Genomic DNA, 27162 nt, shown 5'->3' with positions numbered 1-27162 from the left:
CAGGCTCAAAAATACAGGAGCTCTTCAAGGCTCTGTTACGGACACAAAGATATCATCAAAAACTACTCACCATCCCATAATCTCAAATTTGACAAATGTTAGTGAACTAAGCTTCAACTCTGAGAAGTGGGTAGGCATTAACTCATTGTAAAGACTGCCTTTTTACCTCTGGTTTCCCAATTACTTGCCAAAGGTCACAGGAAGTCAGTAGCAGAGCCAGCACTCCTGACCCAGTCCTGTGTCTTAACAATGAGGCTATCTTTCCTCCTGCTTGTCTACGAGGCAGTGACCCGAATTCTACACTGCCTCTAATTCAGATCTGATATCAGGGAAAGCAGCTTTTGTGGAATCCAGCCAGTGCCTCATGTTTTCAATTTAGGAACATAATCTACAGAAAAAACAGGAGCTGCCAAAATAAACTGTTCCCCCATCCTTACACACACCAACGATAATGCTCTGATGAAATTCATCTGTTACTGCACGGCCTGACCTACATTTCCCATTCTAAACATACTTATAGCTATGTTACCAGCTGTTTCTCCTCACAGTTATCCATGATCAACTAGGAAGTTCATACCAGTCATCCACCAGAATGATCTCTCCATCAGATAAGACTTTCTTTGAGGCAAACAGAAGCAGCTGCAGCGGGCTCACCAAAGTCATTCCTTTGGCAGAGATAGCTCGTGTTCGGATCTGCAGGTAGAAGAGGAACATGGTTTCCCATTTCAAGAACTAAGACGGCTCTTTCTTCCACAGGCCATGGAAACTAACAGAATTTTTTTACAAACAGGATAATCCCTGGGAGATTGTATTTATTACTAATCCATTAAGAGAGAGAGCTCCTCAGATCAGGACAGATGCTGTGAATCCAGCTTTGGTCGGTTGACACAAATTCATTACCATTTAAAAGCTGTTCATTTGTCCATGTGAAATGAATTTTGTGGTCTCAATGCAGTTCCTAAGGAACAGGTGTCACTTTGACAAAACTTGAGGTGTTTTTGTAATCTCAGCACAATGCCCCAGCATCAGATGGAACTCTCCTCTCACCCTAAAGATAGTCCATACAACAGATCTGGGATGCTGCACTTTGGTAGGGCACTCTAGGGGAAGCTTGCAATCTGTTCTTTGGATAGTCAGTGATCCAGATATTCCTGGTGATTATACAACTGTCCCACAATTGCAGATTTTTAAATTCCTGCATAACTGTGCTAAAAACCTACGCTTTTGTTTATATAAACAAAAACCTGAACTTGGTACTTGTTGAGAATACCTTCAAAACAGGATCTGGCATAAACCAATTCAGTGACGTCTGCCCAACTCTGCAGACAGACAGACAATGGCTCTGACTATGTGAACTGCCCCATTCATTTCAATGGTGTATTAACAAGCCCAATTACGGTTAGAGATCAGTCACTGCTGGCTGTTGTGGCAAATATTGGGGTGGAGTGCAATGAGGCAGCCTGTTATCCAGGGTTGCCAGAGTGACGGGAGCAAGGAATTAATGCCTGCATCCCCCCAAATTTATAATTCTCTCTCCCTCCCCTTTTTGCGCAGGAGTGAAGAGGAGATGGAATCCCCTCCCCAGCACCAAAAGACTCAAATGCATTTTGGGTAACAAAACACAAGCTATTCTCCCTCACCTTCATGGGTGCCACAAGTCATAGCTGTCCCCTGTTCAGCTCCTTAAACCTCCATCATGCCCCTTGACTCTATAAAGCAGTTACTTGTCAATACAAAGTATGCAGCACGCTGAACACTTGGGGACTGTGCACAATATAAAATAAATGAACATGGAATTCTGAATCAACTGACCCTGAGCAGGGAACAGCAAGAGGAGAGGGCTAATTCCAGGTTTTTTTGCCATACAACAGAAGAGCCTTGGAATACAGGATTCCAGGGCTGCAATCCACTCTGTTTCACTAGCACTAACATTTTCATTAAAGAAATAGAACAGTGCCAGAGAGGCTCCTTTTGAAATGAAGAATGGGCATAAAAATTCGTAACCTTATCAAAGAAGGTATTTAACGGTTCTCTTTACCTTTTCACCAAAAACAAAGAAAGGAGATGGATACTTCATGTCCTGGCTGCTGAAAGGACAGTTGACGGATGACTTGTGGATAAGTGCATTGCGCCCCTCAGTGGTAAGAATTTTCCTCTTCTCCTTGTGATAGCAGACATTAGGGTATACACCAAAAGCAAGCAGGGAGATCACAACATCTAGATTGTTATCTGGTCCAGTGTTGTTAAATATCTGAGTCATCAAACACTCTGTTGACAGAACAGAAAACAGGCTACTTTCCAGATCTCGCATAGTGCAGTGCAACTAAGTTATTCAGGATCTTTGATCTGAACATTTACTGACTCAACTATTTATTTAGGCATTGGTTCTCAAGACATCTCTGCCCTTAGAAAAGGGCATTTTAATGCTGCATCACAACAACATTAAAGAATTGTATTTGTAATGAGTAAACTGAACACACATTTTCTAGTATTCAATGAGGAAAGAGCTGAAAAATAAACTACAAATTAAAGCCATTCCCCTTCCCACACACTCAGGAACAAGGACATAAAAGCTTGTCCAGGAGTAGCTGTATCACATCTTTTTTTTTTTTCTTCATTTGTTTTGGAGACATAGGACCTCCCAAAGAGGTCAAGTTGGATGTTGTAATAGTGTCATTGCCTGTCACAACAAACCTGGAGTCCCAGGTTGGGGGTTGTTAGGTCATCCAGCCCAGAAAGAGAATTATTGTAGCATTTATCCTTGAGAGCAGAGGGAGAAAGACTATTGGATATTAAGAAAATGAAAGGGAGAGCAACACTTTGGATTCCCATCAACTTTTTAACATGGAACAAAACTTCCAGAGATTATCGAATCTAGAACCTGTCCCATCTTTAGGAAACGCTGCAAAACCTTCCTCCTCAAAAAAAGGGCTTTTCTTCCACCACAAGAATGGAAACTCTCTGCATTGACTCCTAACCCAAAGACCCCAACCCAAGCATACTCCTCAAACAAAGTGTCAAGTATCGGGGGGTAGCCGTGTTAGTCTGTATCTACAAAAACAACAAGGAGTCTGGTGGCACCTTAAAGACTAACAGATTTATTTGGGCATAAGCTTTCGTGAGTAAAAACCTCACTTCTTCGGATGCATAGAGTGGAAGTTACAGATGCAGGCATTATATACTGACACATGGAGAGCAGGGACTTACTTCGCAAGTGGAGAACCAGTGTTGACAGGGCCAATTCAATCAGGGTGGATGTAGTCCACTCCCAATAATAGATGAGGAGGTGTCAATTCCAGGAGAGTAAAAGCTGCTTCTGTAATGAGCCAGCCACTCCCAGTCCCTATTCAAGCCCAGATTAATGGTGTTGAATTTGCAAATTAATTTTAGTTCTGCTGTTTCTCTTTGAAGTCTGTTTCTGAAGTTTTTTTGTTCAATGATAGTGACTTTTAAATCTGTAATAGAATGACCCGGGAGATTGAAGTGTTCACTTATTGGCTTATGTATGTTACCATTCCTGATGTCCGATTGGTGTCCATTTAATCTTTTGCGGAGGGACTGTCTGGTTTGGCCAATGTACATGGCAGAGGGGCATTGCTGGCACATGATGGCATATATAACATTAGTGGATGTGCAGAGCTGCTTCTGTAATGAGCCAGCCACTCCCAGTCCCTATTCAAGCCCAGATTAATGGTGTTGAATTTGCAAACCTGCACATCCACTAAATCGTCCCAAACCCTACCCCAATCAAAGTTTTTACCTTGAAAATGGGTTAGAGGCAAGGACCCCATAAAGTCCACTAGGGACCTGGCCATTGCTATTAATTTTATGCAGAACGCACTAAAATTTACTAGATTTCAAGTTGACAACGTCTCTATAAATTCAACCTAATTTGGATACTTATAGTTACCTTCCTTAAATTTGGGCTTCTCTCTGAATAGACTCCATTTGAAAGTAAATCTGACTTCTTGCCCCCCTGCACATGGCTGTGTTAAGTCATGTCTTGCTCAATCCCATATTGGTGACTAGCTGAGAGATTTTGCTATGTATTGTAACATTCTCACTGCTTAATGGAAATGAAAACTCAAATATAAAGAATTCTAAGCTAACATGCTATGTAATGAAGATCTGAGTACAAGCCCAGAAAACTACAGAGCAGGAAAGGCAGTGTTCAGATCCTGTGGGGAGGTAATGCCCTGAGTAATTCCCTTAGGATAATGCAACAGCTATGCCAAGTGATTTTGGAAGGGCAGTCTCTAGCTCTTCTCATCTAGAAGGAATATCACTGCAATATGGAGCATATATGGCAGAGGTAAGAGGCAGAGAAGTATGAGAAGCAAAACCATGGAGATGGATCTGAAAAGACAACTACCACTTAAAAGGTCAAATTCCTCATAACCGTGCCCTCCAGAATTTACCACTATTGTAGTGCTAAATTCACAAGCAGTTGTAGGGCTTGTTTACACTGTGCATTAATCCACACTAGAGGGGTGTAAGTTCTAGTGTGCACTAGGGTGTTCCACACTGATTGGTCTGCATGGACCCTGCTGGCACACACTAAGTTCCCTAGTGCTCATTAGCGTAGTCCCAATGTGCGCACTAAAATAGACAAGTCCTTAAATTGCTCTTCCGCTAGAAGAGGCAGAATGCATGCAACAACACTCAGGTGGAAACTGCTTTAACAGCACAACAGTGCTGGGGCAAATTCACCATGGGCCCACATGCCGTGTATTCACCATTATTGGGCTATTAGCCAGCCAACAGGTTGGAAACCTATCCCTCAACTCTCAAAGATTGAAGAGGACAATACTGAAATGACTACTTCCATGGAATATTACCTTCCGGAAAGCCAGAATTGATAAGAATATCTTTAAGCTGGACTTTGGCTTCCCAAGTCATCCTGAGTGTAGCCATGTTGAGCCTTTTGTGTTCACAGAATCTTATTTCTGCATCTTCACCGCCCATTCTAAAAAGGAAACAGTCAAGACAGACTCACTTGGACTCAAGAAGATCTGTACAAGAGAAGAACGAGTGCCACAAACGGAAACTCTTAACACAGCCATTTGGCTATCTAGTCAGGTCACATAGTTGCTCACCCAATATTACCCTTAATCTTCCATCAAGTTCTGTGCTAAGCCAACATACCTTGCATCATCCCAGGCCTGGAAGACTGAAAGCAAGGCTACATGATCTGAAAACCTGTTCCCCGCAAAATTCCTATGGACGTAACCCAGCCGTTTACCCTCACTGATGAAAGGCTCAGGGAAGCAGGTGGCAGCGGAGATGGTACACACAGCATCTCCTACACTGAAACAAAAACCAAAGAAGTATTTATGACTGGGTTTGTTCCTAGACTTGTTGCCAACAGCTGGTACCGGCCCACTGACATGAGTAAAAACTTCCTGCTTAAGGACATAGGCCTCATTACCTCAGTACTTATTCTTAGAGAGACTTCTTTACAGAAGCTCTTCCCAGGGTAAAGACATTAATTAGATCAAATGACAGTGGCTGGAATTTCACAGCACATTCATGAATATTATGCCTCTTCCCCTCCCCCATCTGTTCTCACAATCCTGTTCACTACCCTCTTCTAGATAATGGGCTCTCCAACACCACCCCTCATGATTAAAACCAACACCCGCATACCTCTATTGATCAATATTCAGTCCCGTGGTTCTTTTCACCTCTTCTCTCAAATGCTAACGGTTCACATCTCCCCAACCACAGTTCACTCCGATCTTACAAGTGTTCAGTGTCCCATTCCCCCACTTCATAAATATTTAGTCTCTACTGGTGCCATTCAGTTCCTCCCTAGCTCATGAATATTTGGCTCCCTACACTCAGTGATGTTATTTGTCTCCTAATCTCATGAATATTCAGTTTCCTCCCCTTCCCCTCCACGCCACCACCCACAGTGCCATTCACAGCCCATCTGGGTGCATTTTTTTTGACATTATTGGATGCCTGAAGATTCAAGAACACAGGGCAAGACAGCCAAGAATCCTCATTGATACTGAGGAACTTACTAGAAAATGCAGCCCATTATCATCATCTTGCCCAGACGAGGTTCAATGGGGAGTTTAGCAAGGATTCTCCCAAGAGGTGTCAACTCATCATTGGAGTCCAGGGCATCCAGCTCTGAAACAAGCGATTAACTGATCAGCAAAGATGGTTCTGGCAGTTGCCTAAGGCTAGTCTACACTGACAACGCTAAAGCGATGCCATGGCAGTGCTTTAACGTGGCTTGTGTGGTCATAGAGTGCTGGGAGAGAGCCCCCAGCGCTCAAAAAAAAAAAAAAAACCCCACTTCCACGAGGGGCGTAGCTACCAGCGCTGGGAGCGTGGCTACTAGTGCTGGTGCACTGGCTACACTGGTGCTTTACAGCACTGAAACTTGCTGCGCTCAGGGGGGTGTTTTTTGCAGCACTGTAAATTACCAGTGTAGACAAGCCCAAAGTCAAACCAAAGATTTAATTAGTACTTGGATGAGAGATTGAGAAGTTTAAGAACTTAAACAATGATGTTCACCCAAGTGTTCTGAAGGAACTCATATGAAATTGCAGAACTACTAACTGTGATATACGACCTTTGCTTAAATCGGCCTCTGTAACCAGACAACTGGAAAGTAACTACTGTAACACCAATTTTCAAAAAAGGACTCCAGAGGCGATCTGGCAATTATAGGCCAGTAAGCCTAACTTCAGTAACAAGAAAATTAGTTGGACAGAACGACTGGACACAGATAAACACATTATGTTGGGGAAGAGTCAACACAGCTTTTGTAAAGCGAAATCATGCCTCAATAATCAGAATTCCTTGAGGGTATCAAAAAGCCTGAAGACAAGGGAGATCCAGTCAAAATAGCCTATTTGGACTTTCAGAAAGCCCTTGACAAGGTCCCTCACTAAAGGCTCTTAAGTAAACTAAGCAGTCATGGGATAAGAGGAAGGTCCTCTCACGGACCAATAACTTGTTAAAAGATAGGAAACGGTAGAAATATATAGTCAGTTTTCTCAATGGAGAGAGGTAAATAGTGGGGGCTACCTAAGGATCTGTATTGACCACCTGTGTTCTTCAACATATTCATAAGTGATCTGGAAAGGGGCGTGAACAGTCAGGTGGCAAAATTTGAGACTATGGTACTCAAGATAGTTAAATCCAAAGCTGCAATGAGTTACAAAGGGATCTCACAAAACTGGGTGACCAGGCAGTATAGAAGTGCAAAATAATTATAACACAATCCATCAGCCTAGATCAGACTTCTTTTGAACCAGTCTCCCAAATGCTTTAATGCAGTGGACTCAGTCGCATCTCATATATACGAGTCTCACAGCTGAAGATACAGTAGTAGCCAGCTTCACAAGATCCTCGTAAAATGTAACAAAACAAGCCTGAAGCTAGGAAGTCAAATAGAGGAACATTTGTGTTCTTCTAAGTACTGCTCCAGTTTCAGAAACTCACTGCTACCCAGAAAATGCATTCCAGAGCCACAAAGGAGGTCTTCAGACATCAGGTTGTTCCAGCCAAAGAAAACCTAGAAATATAAATGTCTATCTAGCAATATAAATGTCAAAGCTACTTACAACTGACCTTGAGACCCTCAACCATTCAAAGCTGTAAATGTCACATCTCTGGGTTTGCTAACAAAAAACCTTGTGGCCCAACAGGAGTACCTCTGAGTGTGTGCTCTGCTTCAATCACTGCATCCAAAGGTGGTGGTTCTATCGCTTTGGCCAAGAATTGTCCAATCCCTCCCAGTCGCAGAAGTTTGATGCTCAAAGCAATTTCATGCAGTGGTGTTCTGAACATTTCAGGTGTCATGTGAGTTTCAAGCCTGAAAACAGTGAGGGGAGAACAAAACAAGTCAACCTTCTAGACATATGCATTCCCAATCCCCAATACAGATCATCCCATCAAGTGCAACCTAGCCTTCCTACATGAATACATTCACCAAGTTACCTCATCAATCCACCCTCAGTGACTTCCTGCAACCTGCACTGATTAACAGTACTTATCTTCAGAAATTCCCATTTCCCTTCCAACTGGAACCCTCTCTCTCTCTCTCATCTACTTGCCTTTCCACAACCAAACTTGAATGCTAGAACAGGTCTTCCATTCCTCAGGCAGGTCAATTACTTCCAGGCTGCCTATTACCACTACCCTGTTTCCAGTTTCCATGCTGGCTACTTTATCACCTCCACTCCCAACACCATCTGCTGGTCCCTGGTTCAGTTGGGTTAACAACAAGGAGGAGTGCTCTTACTGGAAACAGGCCAAGTATTTATTTCTAGAAGCATGGAGGTGTGGTGGGGATGGAGCTCTTTGGCCCCTTTCTCCCTAACACAGTGCCCTCAGTCTCTTTGCCTTGAGGACCACAGTTCAAGTGTTAACCCCTAGAAATGATTGAGTTTTTGAACAGTTAGTATCCTATGTGATGTTTGGGATAAACATGCCTCCCAAATGAACATGGTCCCATCCATTTCTACTTCTTACCCTGGCTTCCACATTTCAAACTGTCTTCCTCCTTCTACGCTGCATGAAGCTAGGCTTTCAGAGATTCCAAGGCCAGAAGAGATCATTGTAATCATCTAGGCTTATCTCCTGTACAACACAGGCCATAGAATTTCCCAAAATAATTCCTCATGCATATAATTTAGAGAAACATCCAATTCTTGATTTTAAAACTGCCAGTGATGGGAGGATCCACCACAACGTTTGGTAAATTGTTCCAAGGGTTAAATTTTTTACCATGGGAGTAATTATGTCTTATTTTCAACTGGCTCATGTTATACCTTTCTCTGCTAGAGTGAAGAGTCCATTCAATATTTGTTCCCCATGCAGGTACTTATACAATTAGGTCACCCCTTAAACTTTTACTTTGTTAATCTCACGTTGAGCTCCTTGAGTCTATCATGATAAAACATGTTTTCTAATCCTTTAATCATTCTTGTGGCTCTTCTCTAAACCCTCTCCAATTTATCAACTTTCTTCATAAAATGACATCAGAACCGTACAGAGTATTCCAGCAGCAGTTGCACCAGTGCCAAATACAGAGCTAAAATAGCTTATACTTCTAATAGAGATTCCAATTCAGGCAAGGATTGCATTAGCCTTTTCAGCCACAGCACTGCACTGGGAGCTCATGTTCTCCTCATTATCCTGGGAAGCAGGAGGTTTTTGTTTTTTGGTTTTTTTGGAGAGAGAGATCATGGTGGTTACAGTTCCCCAATCTGTAAGTATGGCCTACATTCTTTGTTCTCAGATGTCTACATTTAGCCTATTAAAACTGATTGCTTGCACCCTGTTTACCATGCAATCCTGTTCATTCTATCAATGGCCTGTTCTCTTCATTATTTATCATTCCCTCAATCTGTCTCATCCACAGACTATCAGTTGCTATATTTTCTTCCAGATCACTGACCAAAAAAAATGTTAAATAGTGTAGGATCAAGAACCAATCCCTGTGGGACCCCATTGGAAATACATGACTCAATCTCCTGTTTACAATTTGTCTGTTTAAGCACAGTAATTCCTGGGGTTCCATGTTCTCTGTGGTAAGCTGAACTTAAATTCTGACAAGACCCCATGATTTCTTTAACAGCATGCAACTAGTTTGCTGTCAGAAGTTCATAATGAATTAAGATGATCACATTATACTATAATGTGTTTAAATGTTTAATTCAACAAAGATTTTAGGAATGTTTTTATTACATGCTGCTTCAGAAACAGATTTCTTAACATCGATCACTGTAAACATACAGCTATCCTGCAGCTGTTGTCTAGGGGAATGGGTGTATGGTGATGTTTTGCAGGGTAGTGGGTGAAATATAGTAGAATCTGACAGCTGTGTAAGCCCCTGCAGCTGGGCAGTGAGGGTTACATGGCTGTGTCTTTGGGGAAAGGTTTGGCAGATAGGAATGAGAAGGAGTCAGGTTTCAGCAGTTTGGGAATGTTAGAGCAGATGGAAGTGGGAGAAAAATAACATTTTGGCAGCAAAAAGAGGTGTTAGCAGCTTCTGGCCAGGGAGTTGGGAAAAAGGAACATCGGTCTACCTGCCTCCTCTCCTCTGAGGTCTTTCCCCCTCACCTGGTTCTCACCACCTTCCACACCTGCTGTCCTCTCTAGGAGAGGAGTAGGATCCCAGCATCTCTCTACACAAGCATGCACTTTTTGGTTGGTAGGATCAAGGTGTCTTTTGTGGCATCTCATTCTAGAATCCCTTTTCTTTTCAATACCTTGGGCCTCAACAGTCTCTCACTGGGTGAAGCATGGGGCTCCTTCTTCCCAGTTACTCCATCAGGCTGCTAGGCCATACTTGTCCAGTCAAGTGGGGACTGCTCCTGAAGTCACATCTCTAACAATTTCCCTGCTTTCCATGGCAGTTTTCTAAGGGGACCCACAGATTCTAGAGCGGGAACTAAATTCTGTGTCTGAGGAAATGCAACTGTTCACGGCAATCTTATCCCCATGATTTTGCATTAATCTGTTTCCTCTGCTTGGTTTGAAGCAGGTCACAACTGCATGCTCTGTAATTTATGGAGTGCTCCCAAATGTCCCTTTGTCCCAGAAGAAGAGGCACAGCCTCACCTTTCAAAGCGAGCTCTGCTGCACAGATGGAAACAGAATCCAGCCCGCACTCGGCCAGCTCGCCCTTTCCGTTGCTCAAGGTTAGTTTTTGATGCCCAGACAGTGGCATAGTTTGTCATATTGTTGTGAGCAGTGAACAGCTTCACCTTTTGTCTGTAAAAGTAGTAAAAACAATGAAGATCAAATATTGCCAAAGCAGGTCTGCACTGTATCATTTAATGCAGCAAAACTGGAATAAAAAAAGTTAACTGTGCTAGTCTTTCTGCTTAAAGAATAGTGCCCCCACTCACTGCATCAGAACCCGTATTTCCCGGACTTCTCCCAAAAGTTTAAATCTCAGCTCAAAGCTCTAATGCAATTAGTGATTCATGACTATAACATGCTCAAAGTGCATACAGCAAGTCAGAGTGCATAACAGACTAATATAGGAAGGTTTAATATTCCCCCAGCAACCATACAATGAGAGTTTAAACATAAGAATGGCCATTCTGGGTCAGACCAAAGGTCCAACCAGCCTAGTATCCTGCCTACCGACAGTGACCAATGCTAGGTGTCACAGAGGGAGTGAACGTAACAGGTAATGATCAAGTGATCTCTCTCCTGCCATCCATCTCCACCCGCTGACAGAGGCTAGGGACACCAAGGTCTGTAGTATGAAATCATCCATTTGGAAAACAGCGTACAGGAATCCCACTGACACCCATATAAATACCATTAGCATGGTATTCGATTGACCAAGGACAATTTAGAGATACACCAATATGGTTGTTTAACTGTGTAGATTGCTTGGGGAAGCACACAACCACTGCAGATTAGGTCTCCAAACTCAGTCTTGGGGCTACAGCAATACAAGGAATTACTGCATGTTCGCAAAAACTACTTAGCATTCCAACAAAGAATACGTTGTGTAAAACAGAGATCTGGATCGGGAACTCACTTGCAAGAGTCTATAACATAGACAACGTCATTGATGGTAATGCTAGTCTCAGCAATGTTGGTGGATAAAATCACCTATGAAAACAGGAAAATTGTATTAGAATACATGTTTTGTAACAAGGAGCCAAGGACGGTCTGTAAGGTAACATATAGAATGCCAGCATTAAAAAGCTCCTCTCAAAAGTACAGGAGAGAGCAACGATACTACACTCTGTCTCTGTGTAGGTGACAGTTTCACACCTTGGTCACTCCAGAAGGCACTGGATCAAACACTCTGCGCTGTTCGTCTCGAGGAATTTGTGAATGCAGGGGCAGAATTCTATAGCGATGGCTTCCTACAATATGAACACCGGGAGGTTAAACTATAGCTGTTATATATCAGACATTAAAGTTCAACTCTCTCTTATCCATTCACTGCTTCATACCTAAACACCTTCCTTCCACTTTCTCTCATCCATCTACTCAAACCCAGCTCTCATCCTATATAGACACACAAGGACCAACTCCTTCAGTCAAGTCATCTTTACATTCATCCAGTAACTGTTCTGAGAGAAGGACACAGTAGAAAATAACTAAATGCTGTTTGTACCAAAGTGTGGATTCATTTCCAGATGCTTTTGCATGGTGTAAATCAGGTTCCAGCCAGGCAAGAAGACAAGCACAGCTCCTGGAACATTCAGGGTCTCGATGTACTTTAGCAAGGCCTCAATGAGCTCAAAGGGAGTTTCCTTCTCATTCAACTGGGCCATACAACGTTTTGTTTCTGGACCATATTCATCACTACATATAAGATTACAGTTGGCCTGCAGATGTAGAGAACAAACAAAAACCCTTTAACCAGATGGCACTCTGATACTATGGGGATGAGGGCCACTCAAACCAGATAGATGAATGGGATGGATGGATTGGAAACATGTCCTAGGCTCAGTCCTGGCTCACAGGACAAGATGGCCTGGCCTTGTTCCCCAGCTTTTTTCTATACATATTCTCTTTTCAGAATTATAAACCAGTGAAATTATAATTTAAGAGTAGGAAACTATCAAACCAATTAAATCTCCATTAGAACAAATGGAGCCATAATTACAGCATCAAACTGCTTTTCTTTAAGGAAATACCAATATGTAGGTTTGAAGAAAAAAAATTGTTTCTTTTAAGGAGAAATGGTTAATTTGCAATCAAGCTAAAAAAGGAGTAAGAAGTACAGGTTCTACACCTGTGCGCAAACCCTCTAACTATATTTTTTTGTGATTTTACAACTAAGTTTTTTCTGCTGAGGTGTTGATCTCTCCTCTGTTGCTTTAAGACAGACCTACAGTGCCAGCTGGGGAAAATTAGGAACTATATAGAGTACCCCCCAATAAACTTGCAACCCCTCCACAACTCCTTTGGGTCAGGACCCCTACAATTACAACAAAGTGAAATTTCAGATTTAAATAGCTGAAATCATGAAATTTATTTTTAAAATCCTATGACCATGAAATTGACCAAAATGGACCATGAATTTGGTAGGGCCCTAGTTAAAAGATCTTAGTCATTACAAGATTCAGGACAGTAGCTTTTTACAGAAAAAACCATCACCTACAGCCATGTAAGGAATACAAATTCTTGGTAGGCATAGTTGCTGGCAATATCTACTGCAGTAAAAGAAGTAAGCTTGAATTCACAAATCAATTAATTTTTTTAAAACACAGGTGATGTGACAAAATGGGACTGGAACTTTATAAGGTAAATAAATACAAATAAAAGCTGTTTTATCCAGCATGCTGGAGGAATGGGGAGTGCCAGTAAATGAAAAAAGCCGGTTACCTAAGGGGGAGGGAGTTTGGGTGCAGGAGGGGGCAGGATGGGCCAGATCTGGGGGATGCTCATCTCAGGCGGCTCCCCACAAGCAGTAATCTGTCCTGGCTATTTCTAGGCGGAGGTGTGGGAGGCAGCTCTGCGTGCTGCCCCCGCCCCAAGCACTGGCTCCGCAGGTCCCATTGGCCGGGAACCAGGAGCAGCTGGGACAGGTCGCTACTTCCAGGGAGCCACCCAAGGTGAGTGGCCCCCCGATCTGGCACCCTGCACCCCACCTGCACCTCAAGCCCCATCCTGCACCCAAACTCCCTCTCAGAGTCTGTGCGCCGCATCCCAACCCCCTGCCAGCCACACACCAACTAGACTTTCAATGAAGATCAGAAATGCCAGTTTATAGAGCTTTCCAGTTGAAGTGCTGTATAAAACAGCTTTTACTGTACATCAATTAGAGGAGCATTCAGAAAATACAGTTAAATATATCAACAGCAATCCCACATACTATTTCAATAGTTACAAGGTTTCTGAAAGCACTTTAGTGCAACAATGTTGCAGTATTTAAAACACAGCCAGTGAATTATATAGGAATTCATTTTATACCATTGTTCCGCCGTCTGACCACTACCTCTGTCCCCTGATTAGTTACTCTTGCTCATCCATTAGTCTTTGTATAATAATGTAGGAACAATACTTTTTTGAAACACTGCAAATATTTAACCCTCAAAGGAGAATCTGAAAAATTTTACTATACAGTACTATAATTTAACTTGGTTAAATTGTGTTCTGTCCCTAACAGGACAAATGCCTCATTGATGTCCAAGTAAGAAAGGAGTACAGCAATGCATGCATTACGTTGGTGCGCTGGTTCCAGCCAGTGCTTATTTAATTTACATATATAAACAAGCCCAACATACATCGTCATCTTCACCACCTTCTTCATCTTTGTCTTTCCTCTTCTTATCCTTTAATGGAGGAACAAACTGAGTCATCTGAATACAGTCTTCCAGAAAATACTCTGCAGGGACAGATCCATCAAGTTAGTATAGAGGATGCCCATCAACCAGTCACATAAGCTTCACTAGAGGGACATATTCGAACCATAGCTCTACACAGGCCCTTCCTAAAGATAGCTATAAAGTTTCGAAAGAGCAGGATGAGGACTCAGTTTGAAGCTAGTGCTGGAGATGAGTGCTTGACTGACAGCCTTGGAAACCAAACTCCTCAATTTATACAAAGAATAAGTACAGCATGGGCAATGGCACTACAAGCTTCCCCACACTCTCCCTCCCATTGTTCCTCACCTCTGACCAGCCAGCCTGTCCATTCAGGCTCTTCCCATGTATTTTCCACAGCAGTTTTTATACTGGATCATTTAGGCTGGTTTATTCAAGACAATAGATGTATGCATTATGTAGAAGCAACTCATTGTTACATCACTATCACTATTTAACCCTCTAAGAGAAACAGAAAAATTTCACTCTGTAGTAGTTAATGTTCTCTGACTTCTTTGCCGACATAGGTTATAGACCAGATCTCAGGATACGCTGTGATTCATGTGACCTGTTTAAGCTTTTGTCCCCTCTACTCTGTGCAAGATTGAAGAGCGAATGAATAAAAGCAATTACTCAAAATACATGCTCAGACAGTGTTTTACCTTCAACTGGGAAGGTTCTACCGTAGACCTCAATGATGGGGCAATTGAAGAAGTATTCACAGAACATGCTGGTATCAATAGTGGCAGACATAAGGATAACTCTGATTTCAGGATATGCCTCAACTACGTCTCTCAGCACCACCATGAGGAAGTCAGTCTGTATATAGAGAAAACAGGAGTGTTAACCAACTAGCCAAGGCTGCCAGAAACATTTTCATTTCTCCAGTAACCCTAACAATAGATAAGCAACTATGTAATTGCCTATTCACATGAACAGCACTTATGTTGCCTTCTATTAAGAACCTTTCAAACTAAACTAACTTCTGAAAAACAGCTAGCATATTGGAGAATTAAGCACCTAGTTATCAACTCCCTATGCTCATTTTCCCCCTACCAGATTAGGCTAGTGTTTCAGTTGCTTCTAGAGTGCCTTCTTAAAGTGGTTTTGACTTCCATGTCAACAAGTTAGCACCAAAGAACCCTTTGCGGTTCTAGTTTCCAGTCCACATTAAAAAAATACAACTGAACAATTGCTGTAGTTCTACACACAGGACGTTCTACAACTAATGAGAAGGGAGGTAATTGATGAGGCACTATGAAGTGGTGATCCATACTATGAAAACATTTAAGTCTGGCTTATCTGTTTAGCTTTCCCTGCATTCAGACCACCTCTTAGTTTAAAAAACACCAATTCTGTACAAAAATCTAACTACTCAATACAGTACATGCCCTTAATAGCATCTCTCCTATTAGAAGAGGAAAAGGTGCATCTCATCCAGTCTGGATGCTACAAACGCACGTACATTTCCTCATAAGAGGATTCATAGTACAAATGAGGAACCTAACTTTGACAAACTGAACTTTAATCATGTGATAAGATTCAGCTTTCTGGTATGGCAAGCTGAAAGATACCATTAATGACTGCTTCTTGGAGCACCTAGTCCTGGAACCCATAAGGGCAGAGCCAATCCTTGATTTAATCATAAGTGATGTGTGGGATCTGGTCCAAGAACGAATATAGATGAACAGCTCAGTAACAGAAACCATAAAGTAATTAAATTTAACATCCCCCCCTTTTTTTTTGGGGGGGGGGGGGGGAGGAGAGAAGGAGGAGAGAGAAAGAGAAATTCCAAAGAAAGGGGAATGACAAAAATGAAGAGGCTAGTTAAATGGAAATTAAAAGGAACAGTCAAGACTGAAATGCCTGCAAGTTGCATGGAAACACCACAAAGGCTTAAACTGTATGTATACCCCAAATAAAAAAAATAGCACGAGGACTAAAAAACACCACCATGGTTAAACAGAGTAAGAGAGATGGTTAGAGACAAAAAGACATCCTTTAAAAATTGGAAATCAAATCTTACTGAGGAAAACAGAAAGGAACAAACATTAGGAAAGGGATAGATAATGAGAGAAAATAATCTGATGCCACTTTATAAATCCATGGTATACCCACTCCTTGAATAATGCATACAATTCTGGTTGCCCCATCTCAAAAGAAAAAAAAAAAAAAGCTATATTAGAATTGTAAAAAGTACAGAGAAGGGCAACAAAAATGATCAGGGATATGGAACAGCTTACACAAGGAGAGATGAAAAAGACTGGGACTACTCATCTTAGAAAAAGGTATTTAAGTGTTGATATGATAAAATCATGACTGCTGTGGAGAATGAATAAGGAAGTGTTATTTACCCTTCACATAAGAACTAGGGTTCACCCTATGAAATTAATGGGCAGCAGGTTCAAAACAAACAAAAGGAAAACATGTTCACACAAAGCCGAGTCAACCTGTAGAACTCATTGCCAGGGGATGTTGTGAAAGCCAAAATTATAACAGGGTTCGAAAAAAAAAAAAAAAAATAGATAAGTTCCTTGAGGGTGGCTAATGATGGCAAGGTACCCTGGGACTGGATGAGAGGGGATGGATCACTCGATAAACTGCCATGTTTTGTTCACTCCTTCTGAAGCATCTGGCACCAGCCACTATCACAAGATAGGATAAATAGGCTAGATGGACCACTGGTCCGACCTCGTATGGCCATTCTTATGAAAACCAAGGTAGATTCAGGTAGATTTAAAAAAAAGAGTTTTTAACTAATTGTGAATAAATTCAGCACAATATCCCCACTTTTATATTAAATGTTGCTCATTTTGCAGTGCTTTCAAGTTTTCAATTTGTTGCAGATTTTTGTACTAAAGATGAACTACTGCATTGTAGTTGTCAACTTGATGACTGTGGCTTAAGTACTAGCATATTAAGTGGTATATTACTGTAGATAAGAAAATGGAAGGGAAGGACAACAACATTTTAGTCTAATTTTCACTCTTGTCTTCAGCACCAAACAACTTTGTACAAAGAGTACTTGCACCGTAGTGCTCTATTTGCTAGAGAAAGCCAAAAGTGTAGGAGAGAGTCCTAAGACCTATAAAGAGACATAAGAAGAAGCTGTGAAGCCTTGATCTTCAGCTGGAAACATCTCAGAAGTATTTCAACCAGTACTACAACTGAGAACAATTACAGAAGACTCAGATCCATACAATTTAGTAAAATGCACAATTCCCTTTCACATAAGACAGGAACACAAAAGACCTGGTAAACAGGTAAAGCAATCCAGACCTCCAACTCAGTAACTCACATTAATGTCTCTCTCATGGATCTCATCCACAATAACATGACTAATTCCACGGATCCCAGCCTCCAGTTTTCTTAGGAGGACACCTTAAAAAAGGAATTCACATTAATAGGGATAGTAACAGCTGAATGTTGACATGGATCACAGCAGTTCAAACATTTATAACAAAGCCTCAGCTATGTTGGCAACAAGAACTGTGCACATTTTGAAACCCTTTGTCTAAACCCCACATTTACACCTGTATGTAATGAGGGGAGTGGGCTCAAGTGTTGAGACTAGAGAGACCACCTCTCCCCACCCACCACCTCCCCATCCTAAACTTCAGGTGGCTACTCCTCATCTCACTTAGAGGGAATATTGTGGATATGGTATCTGATCTGTATTCATTCTCAAACCTCTAATGAGCCCAATGACTAAACTAAACTGGCACATTTCCCTGTCCGTAATTGGAGAAAAGTTTGCTGAGCAGGTGAACAAAACTTGCGATTTTCATTCAGATTCTCCCTGAAAACAAGGACTGTTTTCTCACTGTCATCAGTACCACTAGTGCAGGGGTAGGCAACTTTTTAGAAGTGGTGTGCCGAGTCTTCATTTATTCACTCTAATTTAAGGTTTCGCGTGCCAGTAATAGAGACCTTCTAAAAACATTAAAATGTCTCTTTCTATAAGTCTATAATATGTAACTAAACTATTGTTATATGTAAAGTAAATTAAGGTTTTTAAAATGTTTAAGAAGCTTCATTTAAAATTAAATTAAAATGCAGAGCCCCCTGGACTGGTGGCCAGGACCCGGGCAGTGTGAGTGCCACTGAAAATCAGCTCGCGTGCCGCCTTTGGCACATGTGCCATAGGTTGCCTACCCCTGCACTAGTGCCAGGCATCTAAGCTGTTACTCAGATATTAGACTGGTTGGGTAACAAAGCAATACAGACCTACAGTGCAGAACATCACACTGGCATGGGGGCGAGGAAGTACAGATTCAAATCGTACACTGTATCCACAGCTTTGCCCAGGTTCTTCTCCTCTCTCATACGACACACGCTCTGCCACGGAAACTGCACTGATCCTCCTGGGCTGAGAGGTGAAACATTTTTTGCATATTGTAAAGATGAAACTGTGCAAACTTATCTATTTCACAGACCTACAAGTAGAGAGACTGGGGAAGTTAGCTGTGCCCTCTCCCCAAACTTTAATGTTGAAGATAGTTATTTAAAGACAAATCTCATCGGTGAGCACCCAAAAAAGATGAGAACTACAATCCAAACTCTTAAAATACTCATGAAAGTACATTACTAACAGCACTGGCTTGAGCCATGTATAGTTTGGGCAGGTAATACGAAAGTTCTACGCAGCTCTGCCAGTGCACCTCAGAACATTTTTATCTTAAGCAGATCCTGCTGCACAATGTGAATAAATAGAAGCTAGGATGCAAGTCAGTAGCTGCTTCTAATGGACAGTATCACAATGCAGACACTGCAAGAAGCAAACTACTTAAGCTGGGAATGATGGAGGAAACCAGATCACCAAAAAGGTGCAAGCTCAGTGTTTTCCTTAAAAAATGGTTCATCTTGCGTATGCCAGCTGATTTCCATAGGCCCCCATATCTGCTGGATCCCATTCCTTCAGATAACCAATAGGTCTGACCTGCCCCACCTATCAACTAGGACAGGGATCGGCAACCTTTGGCACATGGCTCACCAGGGTAAGCACCCTGACGGGCAGGGCCGGTTTGTTTACCTGCCGCGTCCGCAGGTTCGGCCAATCGCTGCTCCCACTGGCTGCGGTTCGCCATCCCAGGCCAATGGGGGCGGCAGGAAGTGGCGGCCAGCACATCCCTGGGCCCGCACCGCTTCCCACAGCCCCCATTGGCCTGGAGCGAGGAACCGCGGCCAGTGGAAGCAGCGATCGGCCGAACCTGCAGACGCGGCAGGTAAACAAACCAGCCCGGCCCGCCAGGGTACTTGCCCTGGCAAGCCGCGCGCCAAAGGTTGCCAATCCCTGAACTAGGATATTCCATTACTAAGTATCAGAAAGGACTGCACTGTATATGCAAGTGCAGAGTTTTCTGGTGCTGTCCACAAAGATTATTTCATCAAGTCTTATCAGATACCCACTGCAACATGAATAATCATTACACACACACACATGCATAGTGAGTAATGAATTTAGTGTAATCAGAATAGCAGATGTTTTCACAACTGTCTAGAATGTGATTTAGTTTCTCCAGCCTTCGTGAACGGTTTTAATTACATTCAGATTTAATAGCATGTCTAGATGGGTATTTTATCGTAAACCACCATGAAACCTAAATAATTTCAATTTATAACGCGTTCCTCACTTGTGTTACTACAATGTTGCATTCTGCAGCTTTGCCGTTTTTGATGTATTCATCCAGGATGTACTGTGGAACCTGTGTGGTTTTGCCACAACCAGTGGCACCACGAATGACGACAACAGGACTGTGATGGATTGCATCAAGAATTTCAGTCTCAAATTTCTTCACAGGCAGGGTCTCCCTCTCTTGTAGGATCTGAAAAGAGACCCAGATCTTTCCCGTAATATTCAGCAATCCGACCCATTCTGCTCTCTATCTACATCAAGAGTGTCCCACTCTTGCAAAACATGTACTCTACTCCACATTAGTGGGATCTGTGAACCTGAGAGATCTCTTCCTGCAAAACCCATAATGGTAGCATTCTTGAACTTGGGCAAAACATATTAAAGCAACCATTCCTGCAGCAGTAGTGCCCCATGCCCCTGAAAGCACTTGCCAGCAATCCCGAGTAAAACCCACAATCCCCAGCACAAAGAATTGTCTACTGCACTCAGAAACAGCAGCAACTCCAGGGCTAGGGTGAAGAAAATTACAGCAAGCATTGCTTCTGCAAACTTACCAGCATGCCAAAAGTCACAGGCAGCAGACTTACCCTCTGTAACTCTTGATCCTGCTCCAGGCGGTACATGAGATCATTTTTCAAGTCCATGCTTATCTGTTCTGGGGTGGCCTGGAAAGTACACGAAGGGTTAAGAGACTCGTTAGGAAGACATTTATTTATATTTACAATGCAAATAAACTTCTTATTGCATTAATGTGGTTAAGTGGTACTAATGCAATGTTACCACAATAACCTTAACTCTGACCCATTACTTCATCATCCAAATATTCAGTATTAAGTTATATGTGCAAATCTGTAGTTATAAAAAGATGCAGTTTGAACAAATCAGGAGTACACCATCAATATTACTTTGACAGTCCATTATCAGAAGACATCAAATGCCTGCCACTTCCAAAGACAGGATATGGGAACCGATGGACCAGGAGTTTGGCTGAGTATTTATCACAAAGATCACATGCAGTAATCCTTCATGTTATAGCATTAGAATTCCATATGAAAGTTGACTCATGGAACAGGTTATTTCCTCTCATAACGAAGACCTAGCACCCTTTTTGCGGTGAGATCATCAGTAGAAATATTCTCTTTGAGACACTGTGCCAAATTGCAGCTTCCTACTCTACATAACTTTGGATGCGAGAATATATATATTAAAAAAAGATGAAAATGGACTTCTAATTTATAGAAAGAGGCCCTTTGGAAAAGTCTACTGCAAAGATGTGAGGTTTTATTTTTTTAAAACCATGATAGTGAGGACTTAGCTTCACTTTCTAATCAGTAATGACTGAAGAACGCAGGCAATCCCAAAAGAAACAGGATCTTTTCATCTAGTTCCCTGAGCTATCCTACCATTTCTTTACCTATCTAGACCAGCATGCTAGAGTTTGGATGGACCATTTTTCTAAAAAAGTTAGTTTTCCCAAAAAGTTTTCAGTAACAGTCTAACTCTTTGTTGTAGGCCTAGATACAAATGCATTGTACTCTGATTGAATGAAAAAACTATACATCAAGGAACTGCTGAAGTGATCACTCTGATGGCAATCTTTCACATGCATCATCCACAGATTAGCCATTCTGCACAAAAGAGCAGGATGCAGTAAAAACCTTAGCTGAACTACCACCTCCAATACTTAATAAGTAGGGCTGTCGATTAATTGCAGTTAACTCACGCAATTAACTAAAAAAATTAATCACAGTTTTAATTGCACTGTTAATAAATTTCAACTGGTGTTTTATTGTTTGACTATTTTTGGATGTTTTTCTACATTCTCCAATATATTGATTTAAATAACAACACAAAATACAAAGTGTACAGTGCTCACTTTATATTATTTTTATTACAAATATTTGCACTGTAAAAATGATAAAAGAAATTGTATTTTTTAATTCCCCTCATACAAGTACCATAATGCGATCTCTTTATCGGAAAGTGCAAACGTACATTTTTTTGGTTACATAACTGCACTCAAAACCAAAACAATGTAAAATTTTAGAGCCTACAAGTCCACTCAGTCCTACTTCTTATTCAGCCAATTGCTAAGACAAACAAGTTTGTTTACATTTACAGGAGATAATGCTGCCGGCTTCTTATTTACGTCACCTGAAAGTGAGAACAAGAGTTCGCATAGCACTTTTGTAGCTGGCATTGCAAGGTATTTATGTGCCATTCGTATGCCCCTTCATGCTTCGGGTACATTCCAGAAGACATGCTTCCATGCTGATGACACTCCTTACAAAAATCATGCATAATTAAATTTTGATTGAACTCCTTGGGGAAGAATAGTATGTCTCCTGCTCTGTTTTACCAGCATTCTGCCATGCATTTCATATTACAGCAGTCTTAGATGATGACCCAGCACATGTTGTTCCTTTTAAGAAGGCTTTCACTGCAGATTTGACAAAATGCAAAGAAGGTACCAATGGGAGATTTCTAAAGATAGCTACAGCACTCAACCCAAGGTTTAAGAATAAGTGCCTTCGAAAATTTGAGGGGGACAAGCTGTGGAGCACGCTTTCAGGAGTCTTAAAAAAAGAAACGCTCCGATGCAGAAACTACAGAACCTGAACCATCAGCAAAGAAAATCAACCTTCTGCTGGTGTCATCTGATTCAGATGATGTGAACATGCACTGCTTTGGATCGTTATCAAGCAGAACCAGTTATCAGCACAGACACATCCTCTGGAATAAGAACAGGAGTACTTGTGGCACCTTAGAGACTAACAAATTTGTTAGTCTCTAAGGTGCCACAAGTACTCCTGTTCTTTTTGCGGATACAGACTAACACGGCTGCTACTCTGAATCCTCTGGAATGGTGGTTAAAGATGAAGGGACATATGAATTTTTAACGCATCTGGCACGTAAATATCTTGCAACACCGGCTACAACAGGGCCATGGGAACATCTGTTCACACTTTCAGATGACACTGTAAACAAAGGCAGGAAGCATTATCTCCTGTAAATGTAAACAAACTTGTTCGTCTGAGTGATGGGCTGAAAAGAAGGAGGACTGAGTGGACTTGGAGGCTCTAAAGTTTTACATTGTTTTATTTTTGAATGCAATTATTTTTTTGTACGTACTTCTACATTTGTACGTTCAACTTTCATGATAAAGAGATTGCATTACAGTACTTTTAGGAGGTGAATTTAAAAATACTATTTCTTTTGTTTTTTACAGCAAATATTTGTAATAAAAAATATAAAGTTAGCACTGTACACTTTGTATTCTGAGTTGTAATTGAAATCAATATATTTGAAGACGTAGAAAACATCCAATAATATTTAAATAAATGGTATTCTATTGTTTAGATCACACGATTAATCTTTTTACTACTGCGATTAATCTTAAAAATTAATTGTGCGATTAATGGCAATATTAAATATAGTGATAAATCTTTCAACTTTGTTACTAAAGGATCAATTAATCTCCGTTGCAAAAAGGAAGCTACACCCTGCCGAGCAAATCTTGTGAGTGATATGAAGTATATGTTCAATTTGCAGTATCAGTCAAGATCTTAATTACAAACACATCTCAAGCTTACATTTAATGGACTGTTGCTAGGGCCGCATTTTGAAAAACAATGCTAATTGTTTCAGCCAAGCAAGCAAAGCTCAGGGAGGAGATAGGGACATAAACTGGATCAGAAAAATAGAAAACAAGACTATTGCTATGGGTATCCTATTTTGACCAGTTTATGTTGATACTCAAGTCAAGCCAGCTGCATCCGCCAAGCCAACATTTCCTTTTCTTTACTAGGCCACATCATTGTTCTCTATGTAGCTGGAAGCCATGGAAAAGCAGACTGGTAAGAAAGTGACACCTGCTTGAAGCAGTTTCTCCTTTCAAAAGCAGGATTCCTGGGGAGACAGGCTGAGAATAGTTATAAACTGAAATTTAAGGAAGCCTATATGCTTGCATTATGAAGTTAATAGGAATTATTTAAGGGCTGCAAAAATGACAGAGTGAAACAAAATGGCCAAATAGGACAAGCAAGGGGCTGCTGTCAGACAGCCAAACCCAAAATCCATTAAGTCAATCCATGAAGTCCCATGGATTATTGGAACTTTCCCCAGAAACCTGGAATAATGCATTTACAAGTTCCAGGAATATGAAAATAGGAACAGATCCATTCTAAGAAACTGCCTTAGACTTACATATGCCAGAGGACCCTCATCAATATTGCAGCTGGTCCAAGGGTTCCAGTTTGACTGCGGGGGTGACCATGGGACAACTCCCATTTGATTCTGTCTCACAGATGGTTCAAAATGGGCCAGTTTTCCAATGTTGAGCAAAACTGGACAGCTTGGATCTTCAGGCTACAAGTTCAGAAGAAAAAAAAAATGTTTAAACAAACTGTAAGACTGATGGGGAAAAACAGTGTAATGAAGTGTCTCAACTACGGCTGTCGGTTAATCAGTTAACTCAGGCGATTAACAAAAAATGAATTGCAATTAAAAAAATTAATTGCGATTAATGGCAGTTTTAATTGCACTGCTAAACAATAGAATACCAATTGAAATTACATATTTTTGGATATTTTTCTACATTTTCAAATATATTTATTTCCATTACAACACAGAATACAAAGTGTACAGTGCTCTCTTTATATTATTTTTGATTCCAAATATTTGCACTGCAGAAGTGATATACAAAAGAAATAGTATTTCAATTTACCTCATACAAGTACCATAATGCAATCTATTGTGAAAGTGCAACTTACAAATGTAGATTTTTTTGTGTTACGTAAGTGCACTCAAAAACAAAACAATGTAAAACTTCAGCGCCTACAAGTCCACTCAGTCCTACTTCAGCCAATCACTAAGACAAATAAGTTTGTTTACATTTACGGGAGATAATACTGCCCGCTTATTTACATCACCTGAAAGTGAAAACAGGCATTCGCATAGCACTTTTGTAGTGGGCATTGCAAGGTATTATGTGCCAGATAGTAGATAATGTTTTCACCCCTCAGCTCATAGAGAGCCGCACATGCCCCTTCACGCTTCCAAAAAAATCATGTGTTAATGAAATTTGGGAATGAACTCCTTGGGGGAGAATTGTGTGTCTCCCGCTCTGTGTTACCTGCATATATTTCATGTTATAGCAGTCTCAGATGACCCAGCATACGTTCATTTCAAGAACACTTTCACTGCAGATTTGACAAAATGCAAAGAAGGTACCAATGTGAGATTTCTAAAAAGATAGCTACAGCATTTGACCGAAGGTTTAAGAATCTGAAGTGCCTTCCAAAATCTCAGAGGGACGAAGTGTGGAGCATGTTTTCAGAAGTCTTAAAAGAGCAACACACTGAAGTGGAAACTACAGAAACCAAACCACAAAAAGGAAAAATCAAGCTGCTGTTGGCATTTGACTCAGATGATGAAAATGAACATGTGTTAGTCCACACTGCTTTGGATCATTATCGTGCAGAACCCATCATCAGCATGGTGGTTGAAGCATGAAGGAACACATGAATCTTTAGAGCGTCTGGCACATAAGTATCTTGCGACACCAGCTACAACAATGCCATGTAAACACCTGTTCTCACTTTCAGGTGACATTGTAAACAAGAAGCAGGCAGCATTATCTCCAGTAAATGTAAACAAACTTGTTTGTCTGAGCAACTGGCTGATAAGAAGTAGGACTCAGTGGACTTGTAGGCTCTAAAGTTTTACAGTTTTATTTTTGAGTGCAGTTATTTGTACATAATTCTGCATTTGTATTTTCAACTTTCATGACAAAGATGGCACTACAGTACTTGTAATAGGTGAATTGAAATATACTATTTCTCAACTTTTTACAGTGCAAATATTTGTAATCAAAAATAAAGTGAACACTGTACACTTTGTATTCTGTGTTGTAATTGAAATCAATATATTTGAAAAATGTAGAAACCATCCAAAAATATTTAAATAAATTATATTCTATTATTGTTTAACATCGCACGATTAATCTCACGATTAATTCTTTTAATCACTTGACAGCCCAAGTCTGAACCATACACCCACCTGTGGCATGACCTCAAGAGAAAGCTCCTGTATGATGCTATTCAGCTGATTTTCCAAATCAGGAGAGATCACCACTTCATAAGGTTCTACCTGTGAAATTAAAAATACTATAATAAAAACCCAAGATATCCACAAGAACCTCACTGGAGAATATATTGAAACACCGAGAGGCTTCTAAGGAGAGAGAAGTGAAAAGGGATGCTGACAGCTCAGAACTCACATTTATTAAAGGTACTTTTTATACAAAATTTAAGTTCAATAAAAATCTATGTTTTAAAAAAAAAAAAAAACTTTTGTTTGTTTGGTTGTTAAAATGAATACGTAGACATTCCTTTCAGTGTTTGCAATCAAAATACTGCAGTACTGCTAACACAAGAGAACCTGAAACTAACTGGTCTGCTGACAAGTTAAATCAAGTTTGCCAGAAGCTGGGAATGGGAGAGATGGGATGGATCACTTGACGATTACACCTGTTCTGTTCACTCCCTCTGGGGCACCTGGCATTGGCCACTGTCAGAGACAGGATATCAGGCTAGACGGACCTTTGGTCTGACCCAATATGGCCGTTCTTATGTTCTTAAGTTGAAAAATAAATTTTTTATTTTTAGTTTTACTATTGTAGAATGTGACCACAAATAAAAAACCTTTCCTCCCCTCCCCCCAATATTCATGCATACCTCTCTGTTGCTCCAAGCGCACATGTGCACACACATACATACACACAAATACACACGCAGATACTTCTCTGTTCATCCCAGCCACTCATCTTTCCCCAGATCAAAATCAATCTCTGGTCCTGGAGATCAGAAAATTGCATTAGCTTCCCAAGCATTAAACATGGAGCATAAGCAAGCAGAGACAAATTTACACCAGTTCACTGCTCCTTCTGACTCAGAGGAATAGTATCTGCTTCTCCTATAGCAGACTCACTGTTTCTCCTTCCTTCTTCTTTGTCTGCCCAGTGTAGGGCTCGATGACCCCAAGATGGTAGAGCTGTCTGACCAGGGACAGAGCACAGGACTGTGCTGCCAGCTTTTTGTTTGATCCATGCTCACGAGCAAAGATTCCTGTAGCACACAAACATTAAGGTTATAGTAGCCAGTTATGCATGTTGTCTGTGTGAGTAAACAGCTTTAGCATAAGATAGCAATATGAGAT

The 27162-nt window shown here is 41.1% G+C and overlaps 1 protein-coding gene across 2 annotated transcripts in view; it reads right to left on the bottom strand.

Annotated features, from left to right (window-relative positions):
• The window catches only part of DHX9 (DExH-box helicase 9), a 43150-nt gene that overhangs the window by 3917 nt on the left and 12071 nt on the right, over positions 1–27162 (bottom strand). For both annotated transcript variants that reach the window (XM_054037581.1, XM_054037582.1), the window contains 19 exons: positions 26935–27071; positions 26005–26094; positions 24151–24312; positions 20532–20609; positions 19943–20134; positions 18537–18678; positions 17608–17690; positions 14972–15128; positions 14232–14332; positions 12113–12326; positions 11764–11858; positions 11525–11598; positions 10588–10740; positions 7674–7834; positions 6027–6138; positions 5146–5307; positions 4839–4966; positions 2039–2268; positions 578–693 (listed from right to left, as the gene is read on the bottom strand). In XM_054037581.1, the coding sequence (XP_053893556.1) occupies positions 578–693; positions 2039–2268; positions 4839–4966; positions 5146–5307; positions 6027–6138; positions 7674–7834; positions 10588–10740; positions 11525–11598; positions 11764–11858; positions 12113–12326; positions 14232–14332; positions 14972–15128; positions 17608–17690; positions 18537–18678; positions 19943–20134; positions 20532–20609; positions 24151–24312; positions 26005–26094; positions 26935–27071 (2587 nt within the window). The remainder of the gene's footprint in view (positions 1–577; positions 694–2038; positions 2269–4838; positions 4967–5145; positions 5308–6026; positions 6139–7673; positions 7835–10587; positions 10741–11524; positions 11599–11763; positions 11859–12112; positions 12327–14231; positions 14333–14971; positions 15129–17607; positions 17691–18536; positions 18679–19942; positions 20135–20531; positions 20610–24150; positions 24313–26004; positions 26095–26934; positions 27072–27162) is intronic.

Source organism: Malaclemys terrapin, chromosome 8 (assembly GCF_027887155.1).
Source record: "Malaclemys terrapin pileata isolate rMalTer1 chromosome 8, rMalTer1.hap1, whole genome shotgun sequence".
NCBI lineage: Eukaryota > Metazoa > Chordata > Testudines > Emydidae > Malaclemys > Malaclemys terrapin.
The sequence above is the reverse complement of the archived record's forward strand: the minus strand, read 5'-3'. Positions and strand labels throughout refer to the sequence as shown.